A 19393-nucleotide genomic window follows, 5' to 3' on the forward strand; every position below is an offset into this window, starting at 1 on the left:
GGGGAAACAGATGCTCCAGCTCCTCGCTGGGAGAGGTTGTGGGGAGCAGCCCGAGTGGAAGGGAGCCATGAGTTTGTCTTAGGCATTTGTTCCTCAAAGGAATAAACATCAACAAAGCAGCTCAGCAGCTTCCCAGGCTCTGATGGGAAGGGTGAGCCCCGTCACCACCACCCAGTGTTACCATTGCCTGAAAGTTGTATGGGACCTCAGTAAACAACATCTGTCTCCCCCTCCTTCCCTGTCTCCCTCCCTCCCTTCCACTTCTTCCTCCCCACCCATCCCTCCTTGTCTTTTCTCCATCTCTCACCATCTGCAGTAAACCGGTCCCCTTCCCGCTGCAGTGGGTTGAATCGCTCTGAGTCTCCAAACCGAGAGCGCAGTGACTTTGGGGGCAGCAACACCCAGTTGTACAGCAGCAACAACAACCTCTACACGCCCGACTACTCAGTCCACATCCTCAGCGATGTGCAGTTTGTGAAGGTAACTCTCCCAGGAAGGTTCTCCTCTCCCTCCCAGTGGGCAGCATTGGCTGGGTGACCGGGACAAGAAGACTTCCCCTGTGTTCCAGTACACTGCTGGGTGGTAACTGCTACTGGCTGTATAAAGGCTGTTTTCAGTCAGCTTTAGGACTGTTCATTATTTGTCACTCTTTTGACATCTCCTGGCCCCCTTTCATCATGTGGGGAAATGAGGCACAAAGCAATAGGTTAGCTTGTCTGACACAAGTTGCTGCCAGAATCATTTCCTTTGGATCCCCTACCATTGGCATCAGTTTGACTTTATTCGTTGGTTTTTCTAAGATAAGATTTTTCTAAGATAAGTTTGCAGGTGATGAATAAACCAAGTGATGTATAGAAGAAACCATGCTATACATCTGCCTGTCTGTTGGTTAAAAAGAAGGAACCATGCTATACTTTTACATATGATAATATATTTTTATACCTTAAAGTCTAAAACACAACTTGACCTGTGTGTTAACTGAAAATCTTTTGTAGTCACTAGTAGGACTGCTTGAAAATTACTAAGCTATTTGAAGAGAACCATGTGCAATTGCCCAGGAGAGAGGTAGCAAGGCTCATGGCCTCATAATTAAAGAGGAGGGGAGCTGTTTCTTCATACCCCTCACTGGGATTGGCATCGCACAGGAGGCTTTAACATTTTCCCCTTTTCTCATTTCCATAGGTGTTTTTTCTTGTTGTTTTGGTTTGGTTTTTGTTTTTGGTTTTGTTTTTTTTTTTTTTTTGACAGAATCTTGCTCTGTTGCCCAGGCTGGAGTGCAGTGACATGATCTCGGCTCACTGCAACCTCCCGCTCCGTGGTTTAAGCAATTCTCCTGCCTCAGCCTCCCAAGTAGCTGGGACTACAGGTGCCCACCACCATGCCCAGCTAATTTTTGTATTTTTAGTAGAGACAGGGTTTCACCATGTTGATCAGGTTGGTCTCTATCTCTTGACTTCATGATCCGCCCGCCTCGGCCTCCCAAAGTGCTGGGATTACAGGTGTGAGCCACCGCACCCAGCCTGTTTTGTTTCCTAGTATTCTGCAAACCATTACAAACTTTGGCCTGAGATCTAGCTAGAGCCCCATTTATCCCAGGCCAACAAAACACCCAGTGAGTTCACTTGGTAGCTGTTGTACCAGTTGCAGGCTGGGTCATGAGAGGTGCACTGAAATCACTAGGGTGTAAGAAGGTCCTTCTTTCCAGAACACACGCCTTGATTATTTGGAGAGGGGTGTGTGCTGGCTGGTTTTCTGTGTTTCAGGACTTTGCGGACAGCCCTGAGTTAAAACTGATATCAGCCTATAAAAGTAACCTTGAAAAGTAACCATGGAATGTTTCCAGAGGGAGGAATAGAACCTGGGGGATCGAGTGAGACAATAACTATTTTTTGCAGTAAACTGTGCAAGGCACTTTACTGAGTCCTTTGTCTGAATTATCCATTTAATCTCACAGTCACCCTATGAGGTAGGTGTTGCTGTCATTCCCATTTTCTAGATGAAGAGTTGCGGTTTGAGGAGTATAAGGTCACATGGCTAGTAAATGGCACAGCCAAGCTTCAAAGTTGGGTCTTTCCGCCTCCAGAATCCAAGCCCTAAAGTCAGTGGGCTTTAGAGTGAGTGATAGGACATCGGAGCTAAAGGAACCCAGGGAAGTGCCTTTACAAGCTGACTGGGCAATGCTCATGGGTGCATATGACTGTGGACACTTAAGTCTAATGTGACAAGGAGGTTAAACCTTAGAAAACCATAGCCCACGATTCTGCTTCTCATAGCTTCCAGCCCTGAATCTTTCTCATTGCTAATGCAGACCTTCCCCAGAAGGGGAGGTAGGGAAAAAAGTGGGAAAAGAAGAACTCTAATATGTTAAGTCTGGTTGGTTGTCATGTTGGACATGTGATCTGTGAGGAAAGAAATGGAAAGTCATAATATGAGTACGTGATTCAACAAATATTTAATGGAGGCCTGCTGTGTTCTTGGCACTGTTGAGATACTGTGGTGAAGATAGCAAGCTGCTGCCTTTCGGGAGCTTACAGGCTAATGGGGGAGAAAGACGATAACCATACACATAACCTAGGTAATTTCAGGTAGTAATAAGGGCTGTGAAGGGAATAAAGAGGTCATTGGGATCAGTGATTGGGCAGAGAAGGCAAGGAGACTGCTCTTGAAATGGTTATCAGATAGGCTGAGGAAGGACAATTTTGCTGAGACTTGAAAGGGGAGGGGGAGAATGTTCAAGATAGAAACAACAGAGGCTGGAAAGAGTTTGGTAGTTTAAAGCTCTGAGTGCCAGCCCACGGTGTGCAAAGGCAGAGGCTCCATGAGAATGTAACATCAGAGGTGGACACCTGGGATCTTTAGGCCATAGTAAGGAATTTGGATTCTATTTTAAGTGTGGTGGGATTTTTATTTTGTCTATTTATTTATTTATTTATTTATTTATTTATTTATTTTGTAGAGACAGGGCTCTAACTCCAAACTCTTGGCCTCCAGCAATCCTCCCACCTCAGCCTCCCAAAGTGATGTGATTACAGGCATGAGCCATGGCACTCAGCCAGAATTTTTATGTTTGTTTCTCTTTTCATTTACGTTAGTCCATTTTGGCCACTGTAACAAATGACCATGAACTGTGTGGCTTGAACAGATATTTATTTCTCACCATTCTGGAGGCTGGGAAGTCCAAGGTGCCCACAGATTCAGCATCTGATGAAGGCTCACTACCTAGTTTTCAGATTACCTCTCATTGTATTCTCTCATGGTGGAGAGCAAAGAAAGGAAGTAAACTCTCTCCTTTTTTTTTTTTTTTTTTTTTTTTTAATTGAGACAGGGTCTCACCATGTTGACCAGGCTGGTCTTAAACTCTTGGCCTCAAGTGATACTCCCACCTTGGCCTCCCAAAGTGCTGGCAAGCTCTCTTCTCATAAGGGCACTAATCCCATTCATGAGGAATTCACCCTTATATCCTAATCACCTCCCAAAGGCCCCACCTGCTAATACCACCACATTGGGGTTAGGGTTTCAACGTATGAATATTGAGGGGACACAAACATTCAGTCTATAACCGTTCATATCAGAAGTTGAGAAAATCAGTATGAAGATTTGGTTTGCTGCTTGGAGTAGAAAAGTGAAGGAGATTTTGAAGAGTCATGTTCAATGGGCAAAACATCATTAGGCTTTACAGATTGGACAGTACTTTCAGGAGATGGATTTGGCAGCTCCTCAGGGGAATGTGCTAAGATGATTACCTAGCATTAAGTTTGTAAGGATTTTCTTAAAACTTGCCGATGGGCTGGGCATGGTGGCTCACGCCTGTAATCCCAGCACTTTGGGAGGCCGAGGTGGGTGGATCACCTGATGTCAGGAGTTCATGACCAGCCTGGCCAACATGGCAAAACCCCATCTCTACTAAAAATACAAAAATTAGCCAGGCATGTTGGCAGGCATCTGTAATCCCAGCTACTCGGGAGGCGGAGGCAGGAGAATCACTTGATCCTGGGAAGCAGAGATGGCAGTGAGCCAAGATCGCGCCACTGTACTCCAGCTTGGGCGACAGAGGGAGACTCTGTCTCAAAAACAAAAACAAAAACAAAACTTGCCAATGATCTCATATCTCCAACCCTAGAACATAAGGAAAAGGAACATTCTGCAAATCACAAGGAACATAAAAGTCTGTTTCCTAATGTGAGATAGTGGCAGTGTTGAGAACCCCAAATCCCAGGTCAGTTCTCGAGTGTGTCTGTCCTTTTTGTCCAAACAGAAGACTTTGCTGTGATCAGTGCAGCTGAGCAGCACAGAACTTGGTCTTTCTTTCCATCTGGATATTTTGAAGTTAAGAAGACTAAATTTCAAAAGTAGAGAAGTTGAGAGGAAAGTGGAAACCAATTAAGTGTTATTCAACTGGGCGTAGTGGCTCACACCTGTAATCCCAGCACTTTGGGAAGCTGAGGTAGGCAGATCACCTGAGGTTAGGAGTTTCAGACCAGCCTGGCCAACATGGTGAAACCCTGTCTCTACTAAAAATACAAGAAAAAATAGCCAGGCGTGGTGGTGGACATCTGTAATCTCAGCTGTTCAGGAGGCTGAGGCAGGAGAATCGCTTCAACCCAGGACACGGAGGTTGTAGTGAGCCGAGGTGACGCCATTGTACTCCACCTGAGTGACAAGAGTGAGAGTCTGTCTTCAAAAAAAAAAAAGTGTTATGCAAAAACCTCTTTAGGCCAGGCACAGTGGCTCACACCTGTAATCCCAGCACTTTGGGAGGCTGAGGCAGGGAGATCACTCGAGGTCAGGAGTTGAAGACCAGCCTGGTCAACATGGCGAAACCCCATCTCTACTAAAAATATAAAAATTACCCAGGCATGGTGGCGGGCACCTGTAATCCCAGCCACTCGGGAGGCTGAGGCAGGATGATTGCTTGAACCCGGGAGGCAGAGGTTGCGGTGAGCCAAGATTGGCGCCTTTGCACTCCAACCTGGGCAACAAGAGCGAAACTCCGTCTCAAAAAAAAACTTTGATTAAAATGGGTAGTTCTCCAAAAAGGAATTCTGTGAGCTCAAACTCTTGTTTTAACACGTGTCTTTTTTGTCTTGATTTTCTCTTTTCTTTTTTTTAATGTAAAATTCTACCTTAGATTAACATTGAAAATTACCTCCCCCTGATTGATTAGACTGTGTTAGGGATGTTATTTAGGCTGCTCATTTATCTACCTCCCTCACCCGTCTCTCCCCGTTTCCTTTTGTTGTTACTGTGTTTTTTAACATGAGGGTTTGCGGGGAAGCTAAAGAGAAGACTGCAATATAAGTGTTTTCACAGGTCGAAGCCCCTGTGGTTGGCTGCTGGAAGGTTTTGCAAGGGCTTTTTATATCCAGCAGACTGAAGGTCCAGGAGTAATTGAACTTCAAGATAAGCTACAAAATGGGATAGAAAGGTGCATCTAATAGTTATCTGGGAAAGGTGTTAAACAAAGCCATGATTAATAGTAGTTAATAAGTTATGAAGGTACCAAAGAATTCTCATGAAGGTTTTTTGAAATGTGTTCTATGTCATCATTAAGCTAAGAATACTTGGCAGATGTCTTACAGTCTGGACTGCATAACCTTGACCAAGATTCCTCATCACCATCTGGTGGCCAAATCCCTAGATTGCAGCATTGTGTCTTCAGGGAGGAATACACCACTTGAAAGTGAAAACAGAACATCATACCATGACAGGAGGCCAGGTGCAGTGGCTCACACCTGTAATCCCACCACTTTGGGAGGCTGAGACAGGAGAATCACTTGAGGCCAGGAGTGTGAGACCAGCCTGGGCAACTAAGTGAGACCCCATCTCAACAAAAATAAATTTTTAAATTAGCCAGGCATGGTGGCATGCACTTGCAGTCCCAGCCACTCGGGAGGCTGAGGCAGGAAGATTGCTTAAACCCAGGAGTTTAAGGTTACAGCGAGCTGTGATCATGCCACTGCACTCCAGCCTGCGCAAGAGAGCAAGACCCTGTCTCTAAAATAAAATGACAAGAGACATCACATTAGCCTAAAGGTTAACTTCCGGACACCTTGGCTGCTAAGTCAAAATGTCCAGAAAGGCACCCTTGCTTTTTGCTAGTTTCAGAATAAACAGACCTCCGCTTCCTTTTTAGCTTAGTAGGTGCTTGGATTCTAAACTGGCCACTCTATAAGAGAACACAATTTGAGCTAAAGCTGTTGCTAATAAATGGTTATATCTACTGCAGTGAAGAGGAAACAAAAACATGGTGTCTGTTGAAAAGTGGCTTGATTCCCTCAATCAGCTAATCAATAAGTATTTTGTTAAGCACTAACAATGGTTCTGGGTGCCATGAGCTATACTATAGAAATATAAATCTAATAAAAATATATTCTCTGCCTTATAAGTAGATTAAGACCTAGTTAGAGAGAGGAAGCTTAAGGTAAGTTAAATAATAGTGACCAATGCAGGGTACTATCTAATTCATTACAAAATTATGTGGAAATTTTTTTTTTTTTTTTTTTTTTTTTTGGTGGAGTCTCTCTCTGTCCCCCAGGCTGGAGTGCAGTAGCACAATCTTGGCTCACTGCAACCTCTGCCTCCTGGTTTCAAGTGATTCTCCTGCCTCAGTCTCCTGAGTAGTCAGGATTACAAGCATGCACCACCATGCCTGGCTAATTTTTGTATTTTTAGTAGAGACAGGGTTTCACCATGTTGGTCAGGCTGATCTCGAACTCCTGACCTTGTGATCCACCTGCCTCGGCCTCCCAAAGTGCTGGGATTACAGGCGTGAGCCACTGTCTGGAATTTTTTAAGCACTAATTGGCTGGACAATGTACTTTAGGAATTTGGAAAGAACAAGAGGAGAGTTAAGGCAATGCCATGCAAAGGGACACCCTTAAACACGTATGGAAGGCAAGTAGGCATGGTGCATTCAAGGGACTGGGTAGAGAGAGGAGCTGGGCGGGACCAGTGGTTCTGTCCTGGTGAGTAGTGGGAGTGCTGCTGGCCCTGCGAGGCCAGGTCATGGAAACTGGGCACAGCCGTTCAGGCGGTCCACTAAACCTTCAGCATCCAGTACAGTAGCCAGTAGCCATGTATAAATATAGCCATTTAGTATATGTGGCTGTTCAACGCATGAAGTGTGACTCTTTCAAACTGATGTGCTATAAGTGCAAAATACACATTGTATTTCAAGACCAGTACAAAAAAGAATGTAAAATTCCTCACTAATCACTTTATACTAATCACATGATGATGGGAAATTATTTTGGATATATTGGGTTAAATGAAATACGTTATTAAAATTAACTTTACCTGTTTTTACTTTGTAAAATGTGACCACTAGAAAACTTTGAATTTCTCTTCAGCAGAAATTCAAAGTGGGACTCACGTTATATTTCTCTTCAGCAGTATTATGCTAGATTAAAAGAAGTTGTCGTAAGTTGTTGAACAAGGGGAAGGAACTGACAAGAAGTGATACCCGAACCTAGAAATGCCTCTGGAAGAAGCAGAGCAGAGTTGGATACATTGACAGTTTGTCAACTATTTCTTTTAAGGCAACACATTGACATGGCAGGAGTTCATGATTTTTAAAAAAAATTTTTTTTTAAATGGAGCTGTGTGAAAGCAAGGCTGTTAAGGCCGTGAGTCACATAGATGATTTAGCCATTGGGTGGTACCTTTCCTTTTATATAAACACCCACCAACAGTGCAGACCCTCTCCAGCCCCTGCCCCTCCCCACTCTCACTGCCGTATACTGCTGTGCTTCTTCCCACTAATGGCAGACCCTGGCTGTGGCTGTCTGAATCTTCTCTTTAGCATCACTGACAAGTGGTGGTTTAATATCTGTGTGAATGCCTCCAATGATGAGGAACTCAGTACCTTACAAGGAATTGTGTCCCATTCACTCAGTATTGTTACCAAAACTACTTTCTTCCCATCCTTTTCTCCCTGACAATGCTTAAAGAGAGGGTTAGAGTTCCTGGATCCTTGATACCGGGTAATAAGAGGGGCCTATCATTGTTTTTTAAAAACATGGTGGCTTATACCTGTAATCCCAGCACTTTGGGAGGCCAAGGAGGGTGATGTCACCTGAGGTCGGGAGTTCAAAATCAGCCTGACCAATATGGTGAAACCCTGTATCTACTAAAAATACAAAAAAATAAGCTGAGCGTCATGGTGTGCACCTATAGTCCCATCTACTCAGGAGGCTGAAACAGGAGAATTGCTTGAATCTGGGAGGCAGAAGTTGCACCACTGCACTCCAGCCTGGGCAAGACAGAGCAAGACTCCATCTCAAAAAAAAATTTTTTTAAAAGACTGGTACAACTCACTGAAGATAAAATCTGGGCAGAACTTTTCCAAAAATAAATTAGTTGAATAATATAGAGCATTTTGCAACAATAGTCATTCCCAAGAGACTTCCAGCTTGGGGGATGCAGCCAGTCTACCAACTCAGAGGGGCCCTGAGCCAGCAAATCCATTTCAAAGCCTACTGAAACAGCCCCTTCCTTCTCTCTTCCTCCTCTCCTTTCTTCACTCACTGTCCCTTTCCTTCTGTCCCCCTTCTCCACTGTCCATACTTGGAATTGCCTTCCTTCCCCTACTTTCCCTTTTGCTTTATTTTCTTGATTAAGGATTTATTTTTCCAAGACCTAGTCTTGCTTTCACAGCATCTCCAGTCACACTGACTCTGGGGGCAAAGGGGACACTGCTCCTTGCCCCACCTCCACCCTGTGTGCCATGGGCAATTTAGACATAATGAGATAGTAAGCTTGACAGTTGTCTTTGAAATGTATGCCCGTTATAAAGTCAAATGGTGAGACATGCATGTGGGCATGTTTTAAACAACCATTCCTAACAGTTTTGTATAATAGATTCACTCATGTTATCTCATTATCTCTGGGCCTCTTTTATAAGATCAGAGAGGTTAACAATGTGGCCAGTGTATTCATTTGCCCATTGGCTGATTAAAAATGTATATATATTTGGCCAAGGTCTCCCAGCTTGAAAGTGGCAAAATTGGGACTTGAACTTTAGTTATTGGCAGTATGTTTCCTGCCATATTTCTTAGGTGAAGGGACATTTGTCCTTTGACTAAAGTAGAAGCCAAATCTAAATAACTAAAGAACCCAAATAGAGTAAGATCAACTGCTTTACTGGGCTTACCGAGTGTCATTTAGGGAATTTTCCCATCCTTTGGTGTTAGAGCCAAATTTCCTCATCTTTGGGGGAAATTTTGGAACCTGACTTCTCACTTCCCAACAGAGGGCGTGGCAAAAGTCAGGTGTTCTCAACAAGCTCATTGAATCGATTGAAGACGTTGGATAAATGCTAAGTGGAGACCTGTGGTTCCACGCCATAGAGCAAAGAACATACCATTTTGACCTAAAAAATATCAAAGCCAGTTGTTAACACTTTGCTGCTTTGTCCTTAAAAATCCTTCAGAGAAAAAAACCAAAACCTGAGTAGTACCTGATTTTAACTAGGTCTTAAGTCAGCAGTTCTCAAAGTGTGATCTCCAGACTAGCAGCACCAGGAACACAGGAACTTGCTAAAAATGCAAATTCTCAGTCTCCACCCCAGACCTAGCAAATGAGAAACTCAGAGTTAAACCCAACAATCTTGTTTTAACAAGTCCTTCAGATAATTCTGATGCTGAGGTTTGAGAATCACTGATTTAAACCATCAATAGAAAACTCTATTTGCCCACCTGAATGGGCAGAAGTATGATTAGAAGCCTGGAATCTCTGTATATGTGTGTCCCATATGCTCTGCAAAAGGCATGCATTCTTAACTGGTGTTTTGTGATTAGATTAGTTGTGCTTAGAATTTGCTTGGTTCTCTTGCAAAATATCCTGAAGTTTGTTGAAGAAAGGATTGATCGTGTCCAGTAAAATAATGGGTCTTGTGAGTAGTTGACAAGGAGCCACTGTTGAGACCTTACCAGATACAAAGCCAACTTCAAGCCTACTCTCTGTCACAGTGTGTAAGCCTCAACCATCCCCCTCCTACTGCCAGCAGAAATCTTTCCTGTTTCAACATGTGATACCAATTCTGCCCCAAAGGAAAGAGAAGGCAAAATGAGCAGAATTTGTTCGTTCTCTAGCGCTAATGCAGTGAAGGGGGGATGAAAACGCTTTAGGAGATGCTATGATTGGGAAGGATATTATGCCACATACCATTTCCATTCTTCCCCCAGTGCCAGCCACTGATGAGCAGTTTCACATCCCTGTACAGAGTGGCACACTACCTAGTCTGTTTTCACTGCTAGCAAGGATTCACAGTGCCCGTCTGTGTTGTATACCCAGAGAACAGGGGTGACCGAGACACCTTCCTGCCTTTTAGAAGAGACATTTGATCTATATTTTTCCTGCCTGGAATCATGGAGACTCCTGTCTGGTCTGGCTGCAGCCTGACCCTCCAGATGCCTTCACTTGTGGCTGACGTTTGACACAGCAGGAAAATCACAAGTCTGACTCCTGTGATTTGAGGAGACAGCTGGGAGACCTCCCTGCTGTGGTCCCTGCCAACATAGGAGCATGACCCTACATCCAGGGATGGGCTTAGTCCAAATCAGAAATGCCTGTGTTCTCTCAGGCCTTAGCCTCCAGCTTCCCAACACTGAGACCTGGGGCATGAGAGCTTCGCTGCTGGAGTCCTACCTTATTCTCACCAAGTCACCCCCGACTGACCCTTTGGGCCTTTGGCAATAGTATAAATGTGTGTTTTAAACTTCTCCATGGACAACCACCCGGCTCTCTGAAGATGCCCTCCATCCTCTCCAGCGTCTCAGAAGGTTTGGTTCTTCCAGGTGCCAATAAAAAGGAACAGTGGGAGCTGGTGGCAGACCAGCAAAGCGCCCCTCACTGTCCCTGCTGGACTGCTACAGCGTGGGTAAGGCCCCCGTTGGTGGATCTCAGGCCTCAGAGGCCGAGGGTTCCAAGCACCCCAGCGAGGCTGCCCCTGAGCCTGGGAAGGCTGGCTGCATCCAGGAGGGCTCTGCCTAGCTGCTCCTAAGCTCCTGCCCTCTTCCTTCCAGATCACACGGCAGCAGTATCAGAATGCACTCACTGCCTGCCACATGGACAGCTCACCTCAGTCCCCTGACATGGAGGCCTTCACAGATGGGGACTCCACCAAGGCCCCCACAACCCGGGGCACACCCCAGACCCCTAAGGATGACCCCGCCATCACGCTCCTGAACAACAGGAACAGCCTGCCGTGTAAGTCAGCTGGGCAGACGGGCAGGCCGGGCTGGTGTGGGGTGAGGACGACCCTGCCTTCCTCTTCTAGCCCTGCCCAGGGCTCACACCACCTGAGCCCTGGGTCTTCTCCAAAGCAGAGAGGTGATGCACGCGCTGTCCTCCCCAGGCAGCCGCTCAGATGGGCTGAGAAGCCCCGGCGAGGTAGTGTACCTGAGGATGGAGGAGCTGGCCTTCACCCAGGAAGAAATGACTGACTTCGAGGAGCACAGCACACAGCAGCTCACACTGTCTCCGGTAGCCGTTCCCACGACAGCAGGTCAGGGAGGCCGACTGGGCCTAGCAGAACAAGGGGGATCATCGCCTTTGGGTACTGGGATGGCCCAGGGAAAGCTGGCTGAGGGGAGCCCTGGGACCGCAGCCCCTGCGTTAAAACTCCAACCTCCTTACACAGCCAGGGAAAGGAAACATTTACTGAGCACCTACCATGCATCAGGCCCTGTCTGATTCATTCTCCCAGGAAAACTGTGTAGGGCAGTATTAGGAGTTGGGTTTCTGCCTGGATTCAGACCCTGGCTCCTTCATTTAGGAGTTATGCAATTTTAGGCAAGTTATTAAACCTAAGACTCAGTGTTTTTTGTCTGAATAGATAAGTATCCTTATGTTAATAGGTATAAATTATGACAGCTATCTTATAAAGTAGCTTTGAGCATAAATGAGATAATGTACATAAAAGGCATATCACAGTGTTCAGTACCATGCTTTATAAATGTTACGTAGCTATTATTAGGCCTACCTCACAGATTAGGAAACTGATTAGGAAACATTCTAACTAGCTGTGGCTTTGACCAAAGGTGTAGTCTATAGACTTTTCCTGAGGTCTCGGATCATATCACCTCCGAGACGCTGAACACTGCTGCCTTGACAGTGGTGTTGCTCTGAGCGCCTAGGGTCCCAGCAGTCCTGAGAAGCTTCTGTGTTTGCCTCACTAAGATGTACTTCCCCAAGCTTTCAGTAGCCCCCTAAGCCTGCACCCAAGCCAGTAGTTCCCCTGCCCGACCTGCCAGACCTACTCCAATCCATAGTATAAGACTCCTCAAGTCCAGAGCAACAACCTGAAAAGTGCTCAAAGATTTTTAAAGTTGGCCTGGCACGGTGGCTCGTGCCTGTAATCCCACACTTTGGGAGGCCCAGGCAGGCAGATCACCTAAGGTCAGGGGTTCGAGACCAGGCTGACCAACATGGTGAAATCCCGTCTCTACTAAAAACACAAAAATTAGCCGGGCATGGTGGTGGGCGCCTGTAATCCCAACTATTCGGGAGGCTGAGGCAGGAGAATCGCTTGAACCTGGGAGGCGGAGGTTGCAGTGAGCCGAGATGGCGCCACTGCACTCCAGCCTGGGCGACAGAGCGGACTCCGTCTCAAAAAAATAAAAAAATAAAAAATAAAGTCAACAAGACAATATGCTTGAACTTGTGGCTGACCCACAAAATCTGAGACATAAATGGTCACTGTTCCAGGACCTGAATTTAGAACTGATATTCTTTTTCTGCCCTCAACACCAAATCTAGTAGCTAAAGCACACAGCAAGAAAATGTAACAAACGAGTAAGAACGAAGGTGATGGAGTAGTCTTGGAGATCATCTAGTCCACCCTCGTCCTGCTACACATGAGGACCCTGGAGGCCTAGAGAGGGGAAACAACTTGCTCAAGTCCAAAAACTGCATCATTAGCAGGCTCAGCCTCATGGCTTCAGTGCAGTGCAGTTTCCAGCACACCACTCTGCCTTCTGTTTAGGTTTTTATTTGCATTGCTGGTAAGGCTTGGCCCCCTTCTGGGCTCTCAGGTTCTGTAATTCTTTGAACTCCCATTGAGTCCTGCGGGAGAAGACAGGGACATTGTTGTTGAACCCTGTGGCTTTCTGGGGTTTGTGCAAATAGACCAAGGAGACCTCCACCTGTCCTCACGTGTGCTTTTAGTCTGGCAAATAGACTGGATGGAGAACACGTTGTTCTCTAACCCCTCTCTCTTGCCAAACAGTGTTTGAGGAGAGGGAATGATTTCTGACTTTGCATGGATCGTTGCATTCCTGCTCCTGTTCTCCATCTTTTTGTTCCTTTTGTGGCACTAAAATGCCTCTTGCTAACTAATGACACCCAGCACTTTCCTGGGCATCCCTGCCTTATTACACCACCCTCGCTTTGGCTCACGTCTTAAACTTCACCTGCTGAGGGATGTCACTCAGAATCACCCTGTCTTGATGCCTGAGTGTGTAGATTGAGACAACTTGAGTTCTCTCTTCTTTCCTTTCTCAGCATCAGATAGCGAATGTTGTAACATCAACCTGGATACAGAGACCAGCCCCTGCAGTAGCGATTTTGAGGAAAACGTGGGCAAGAAGCTGCTGAGAACCTTGAGTGAGTAGCTAGTTCTTCACCCAGATGAAAGCCACCCTGCTGATGGTTAGTAGGAAAAACATGTTAGCATCTTCCTCCTGAGGGAGGAGCCAGGGACTCCTCTTAGAAACCCTAATGAAGTACAATTGTGGAAATCCGCAAAAGGGATTGGGCCAGCACTGCACCCTTGATAGTTTTGGGATCTGTCCCATTCAGTTGTTTTCCTCTAGGACAGGAGACTGCACACCATGCCCACAGGTCAATTCTGACCTCCCTCCTTTACTGGTTTTTGTAAGTAAGGACTTACTGGATCACAGACAGATCCATTTGTTATCTATGGCAACAATGTCAGAGACAAGTAATTGTGACAGAGACCATATGGCCCACAGGCCTCTAATATTTACTGTCTGGTTCTTTAAAGAATTAGTGTCCAGGAGACTCAATAGAAAGCGAGCAATATCCTCCACACACGGAAGTCAATGGTGGAGAGAACAAGGTGAAGATATGCCTTCCTAAAAACAGACCTGGGAACAGATTGCTCTCTCATCCTTGAGGACAACTATGTAATTATGACCACCTGCCCCACTGCAGAAAGGAGGTTGCTTCAGAGCTAGAGAATGCAGGTCCCTGGAAATAGCTCCCAGCTACAGCCATCAACCCTGATTCATGGGACATCAAAGCCTATGAGATTGGTCCTCTCTGAGGGTGTCTGGCAGTCAGAGGGGCTGGCCCCCAAGGGGCACGGGAGGCATAGGCCTGAGGTGTTACATGGGCTTTACTCAGTCCCCTCCAGGAAATCTCAATTCCAGGCACTAGCCTGGGTTTGTGACTTTTCAGAGATGGCATCTTACGTGAAAAGTACGTCCTAGTCTTTCAAGATGTAAATATGCCAATATCAGCACCAGCATACAATGCAGGTTAGTTCTAGCCAAGCTGTCAAGGGCTTTGTCTCCATTTCTGCTTCTGTTTTGAAAATAACTCAGACTGCCAAGCAATTATGAATGTTCCTCCAGTGTTACAGGCTGATACTTGCAACCTGTTTTTTTTCAGGTGGCCGAAAAAGGAAGAGGTCACCAGAAGGAGAGAGAAGCTCTGAGGACAACTCCAATTTAACACCTCTGATCACATGACAGGGCGAAGCCAGCATTCATTGGGTGTGTGAAATTCCAGAGCTTTGAGGGAGAACCCACCCTCCCATCATCTGCTTCCCCCAAGGCCTCCCACAGGTGACAGAACGTTCTGCCTTCCCTTCCATCTCTTCCTCCCTAGCTGTCAGTTTGGCAGATTTTCCCTCATTACCTCCAGTTTGACTCACAACTTTGACATGGCCATAACAGAAGCAGGTGCCGCTAATGGAACATGCTAGAAATGGTCTTTTCCACAGCATAGTCTGGGACTGGAGAAGAGATGTCTGACTGCAAGCTGATAATGCCACTCTGGGACCCCTAATGTTCTTCTTTGTTCTTGGGGATCCCCTGATGCCACAGGAGACCTATCATCTTGGAACTCGCCATTCTTTCCTCCAGAACAAAATGTTAACTTTCTAATATATTTCATGCATAGCTTGGCTCAGAAGGTGCCACTGGCAGACAGGCACATGGGAGGCTGCAGTAGGAAGTCTGAAGATTAGTTCAGGGGATGGACCAAGAATTCCCCCCAGAGCTTTAAAGAAGTGGGACTCAGCCATGTTGGTATGTGATTGACATTACAGCACAGAAAACTGTTAGTGACTGGTTTCCTGTTAGATAAGGGTTCCAGAAGCCTGGGGAAATATGTCTCAGCTGGAATGGAAAGAATGTGAGATGGAACCTCAAGTCACTGTTTTTACCAGGGACACATCTGTTTTGGCTCCCAATCAGCAGTCTTCAATAGATCAATAATTCTGCCCTGGAAGAGAAGGAACAGGATGCAGAGAGACCCCGTTGGGAGCCAGAGATGGAACTTCAGGTCTTAAGTGCAAATCAAAGCAAAAAACAAACAAAACTTACATGGAAAAACTGTAAGTGCTGAAAGCAAGTTTAGCCATGACAAGCCAAAGAGTGCCCAGGTCAGCCAAGAAAGATACATACTCTCATGGGACTTCAGTGAGAGTTACACAGGAATGTTGAAGAATCATTCTTCTTTTTCATGCATTTGTCCCTCTCCCACCCCTTACTACACCCTAGCAGACCAGCTGAGTGTACTGTATTCCAAGAACTTACTAGATCTCTGGTGTTTCTCCTGAAGTTGGGGCAGGTGCAATTCCAAGCATAACCACCAGATGGCAGAGTGACCACACAGACCTGCTTCCAAGAATAAAACAGTTCTCAAATGCAACCACAAAACTGGGCGCGGTGGCTCAGGCCTATAATCACAACACTTTGGAAGGCCAAGGCAAGTAGATCACTTGAAGTCAGGAGTTTGAGACCAGCCTGGCCAACATGGTGAAACCCTATCTCTACTGGGCATGTAGTCCCAGCTACTTGGGAGGTTGAGGCAGGAGAATCACTTGAACCTGGGAGGCAGAGGTTGCAGTGAGCTGAGATGACACCACTGCACTTCATCTTGGGCAACAGAGCGAGACTCTGTCTCCAAAAAAAAAAAAAAAAAAAAAGGAAAGAAAGAAAAAGAAAAGCACCACAGCCAGCCTTAGGGAAAACTTGGAAGTAAGTGAAGTTTGTTTTCAGAATACATATCTCCCTTTCCAATCTATCTCCTACCCTTTAGATGCTCTCAGTCAGGTACTCATTGAACTCATTGATTGAGTGCTGTCTGCTAAATCTCCAAACCATTCCCAAACCTTTCCCCGTGGTATACCATCCAGCGTCCCTCCCCTTCCTCCAAAACCCTCACTCCCACCTCCCCACACCCATTCAGTCATTCACAGGGAGGAGGGAAACCGAGCATTCCTCTGGGTTATCTGCATCTCAGAAGAAAATGCTTACCCACAGGAACCGTTAACTCAGGGGTTCTTAACTTGGGGTCCATCACCCCAGGCGGTCCATAGTTGGACTTCAGAGGGTCTATGAAACCCCTAAAACTGTTAGTATTTAATGTATTTATTCTTGTATGTTTTTTCCACAGCGTTAAAGCTTTCATAAGGTTCTCAAAGGTCTCAGACCTACAAAGAGTTAAAAACAAAAAACAAAACAAACAAACAAAAAAACCACTATTTTAAATAGTGTAACTTTCAGCCCAGGGTTTCTATAATGCAGAGTGAAGTGGAAACTGGGCAGTTCGAGACAGGTTTTTAATTATAAGTGGTCTTCTCAAGTGTCCATCAATTGATGGGGAAGGCTGGCACCCACCAAGAAGTGGAAGTCCTCAGAAATTCTTGGCACACCCTACAGTATTGCACAACCAACACCCCCACTTAACTTTGTCCCCTCTTCCCAATAACCCAGAGCAGGTGTTGCAGACAGGAGGGCCACAGCATGTGGAAGTAAAGACTTTGGAGCTAGAGATGCCTTTTCCTGCAATGATTATTGACTTCACCACACCCCTTGCCTGGCCTGGCCTGAGGCTCAGCAGTGCATGACTTCTCGTAGATAACTTCACAGCCATCCAGTCCCAACACCTGCTCTTGCCTGGTAGGAATAGGCGAAGTGTCAGCCCTCAGCGTTGGGTACCTAGACCCAAACCAATAAATGGTGAGTTTTGAGCAAGAACCACCATCATGCAGGCTTCCTGCCAGCTGACCACTGGCCCCGGGGGTGCCTGCCTGGCTGGTCTTCATCACCCCTGAGGCCACCAGACTCAAGCCACTGCTGTTGCATTACACCCATCCCTTTGCAAAATCCCTATGGAGCCTGTCACCACTCCCCTCCCTATACACCCCCACCCCACAAAGATTTTCTTCAGGTTAAAAAAAAATGGTTTAAAAAAAGATTTTAAAATAAAGCATTTATGAAGGCTCAATAAATTGTAAATAATTTTTAAATAAAATGAAAATGCCTTTCCTGGAACGTGGCTGTTTTCCTTGCCCCTGGAATCTTCTGACGTGGCTTCATTTGAGATACAGGTTGAGTGATGCCCACGTGTAATGATCTCACCTGTGGCCCACCTGCATGAAGAGGCATGCCGCTCCGGGCCAGGTGTGAGGCTGCGGTGAGGTCACGGGGAAGCCTTGGCACACTACTTTGGGAGGCCAGATGGTAAGATTTTTCAGGAGTGAATGCCAGAAATGAGAAGTAAAACCCAAACGAGAAGCCAGTGTGCATAAAGACAAGGAAGGAACACTAAGATGACAGTGAGAAGGGCTGGCATTTGCTGAACCCATGTGAGGGGTGAGGTGCTATGCTGGGTGCCGTCCAAATTCAAGGTCTTGGGGCCTAAACCCAGATAAGCCCCCGAGACAGAATGTTGGTCACACTAGCTGGCTTCTGCAGAACCTTCGGAAAGGAGTCCAAGTGGCATGACTCTGGCAGTTTGCAACCAAAGGCTAGGGTACAGAACACAAGAATGAGCCAGGCCTGTTGGTCAGTTTTAAGCCGATGCTGGAGGGAGGGAACAGCCAGGCAGGTGGGAAGGTGTGTTTGGGCATTTAATGCCTGTGTGGAAGGAAGGCTGAAATCTGACACCTACTACTAATTTCTCAAAGCAAACAGGAGGATTAGGGGCCTATGCCAAAACCTCTTAAGGTTCTTCTCAGGAACCTCAGTAGAGGCTATTCATTTCACTAACAGTAATAATAAATGATAGAAACAACTATTCTGCCAAGGGCTTTATGTTCCAAGTATTGTGCCAAGTACCCATTAGCTCATTTCCTTCTCAACCACCCTGTGGCGGAGCGGTTACTGTCTGCGAGGTTACTGTCTTCTTGCTCACGGTTACACACCTGGGAACTGGCAGAGCCTAGAGGTCGGAGTGCCTTGCTCTTGAGTGGGCAAAATTGGTGAAACAATCCCACCTCTGAAGTTCAGTGGCATGTCAGAGGCCTGAGGAGTCCTGCTGGCTTCCCAAACTCACAACCCTTCTTCAGGTGAATGCAGTGGGAGCCACACCGACCAACATATCTGTCAGAATAGAAGTAAGAAGGCCAGATTCCCATTGAGATGGGCTTTTTTCAAGTGCTAAAAACATTTGAGCACTTTGGTACTGTCACTTAGGTTTAAAGATGTGTTTATCTTTAATAGTTTTGGCAGCCCCCTAAAGAGAAAATTTTAATTTTCCCTAACAAGAGAAATTAAATACTAATAAGATGGTCAGGTAGGATTGCACTTTGGAAGGCGACATTTTAGTATTTCAGGCTTTTTTTGCCCCCAAAGAACCAATTTTCGTCCCCATGGAGGCAGTATCATCCCCATGGAGAATGAGTGGTTTAAAGTGTTTGGAGAGAATGGCAGATTGACAGAAGGTAGAATCCTTCGACTTCTCTATTGGCTGCCTTCCCTTACTAATGACAAGCATCTTTAAATTGGAAGGAGAACAAAGACTGATTTGTTCAGAAGGCTGTGAAGAGATGGGTGGGAGGGCATCTAATCACGTTCACTCATGAACTTCCACCAGCCCAACCACACACTGGCAGAGTGAGTGCCCTCTGAAGGACTCCCGGGGCTCCGGCCAGACAGGGAAGGATCTGGAAACCACATCCTGTGCAGAAACAAAAGTGGTGGGGGAGAGGCGGTTCACATAGAAAAGTGTAAACAAGGAATGACAACTGCTACTTTCAAATACTTGAAAGGTGGTAGATTAGAAATGCCAGTAGATTTACTATCTGTGGTTTAAAGGAAGGAAAGGAGGGGCAAGGGAGTGGGACAAAGATCAAATTCTGGTTGAAGGTAGATGAACTTTCACCATGAGCTAAAGGTAAATGAGCCTCTTTTTTTAA

At 46.0% G+C, this 19393-nt stretch overlaps 1 protein-coding gene across 5 annotated transcripts in view; it reads left to right on the forward strand.

The window, feature by feature from the left end:
- CNNM1 (cyclin and CBS domain divalent metal cation transport mediator 1) overlaps positions 1 to 17528 on the forward strand; it is a 68638-nt gene extending 51110 nt beyond the window's left edge. For 2 of the 5 annotated variants that reach the window (XM_025396718.1, XM_025396719.1), the window contains 5 exons: positions 317 to 480; positions 11025 to 11208; positions 11357 to 11506; positions 13504 to 13605; positions 14635 to 17528. In XM_025396718.1, the coding sequence (XP_025252503.1) occupies positions 317 to 480; positions 11025 to 11208; positions 11357 to 11506; positions 13504 to 13605; positions 14635 to 14714 (680 nt within the window). In that variant the 3' untranslated portion in view covers positions 14715 to 17528. The remainder of the gene's footprint in view (positions 1 to 316; positions 481 to 11024; positions 11209 to 11356; positions 11507 to 13503; positions 13606 to 14634) is intronic. The other 3 variants (XM_025396720.1, XM_025396721.1, XR_003121137.1) reach the window with 2 other exon arrangements.
- Positions 17529 to 19393: the final 1865 nt, after the last annotated feature.

The sequence above is a fragment of the Theropithecus gelada genome, chromosome 9 (assembly GCF_003255815.1).
Source record: "Theropithecus gelada isolate Dixy chromosome 9, Tgel_1.0, whole genome shotgun sequence".
Classification (NCBI taxonomy): domain Eukaryota; kingdom Metazoa; phylum Chordata; class Mammalia; order Primates; family Cercopithecidae; genus Theropithecus; species Theropithecus gelada.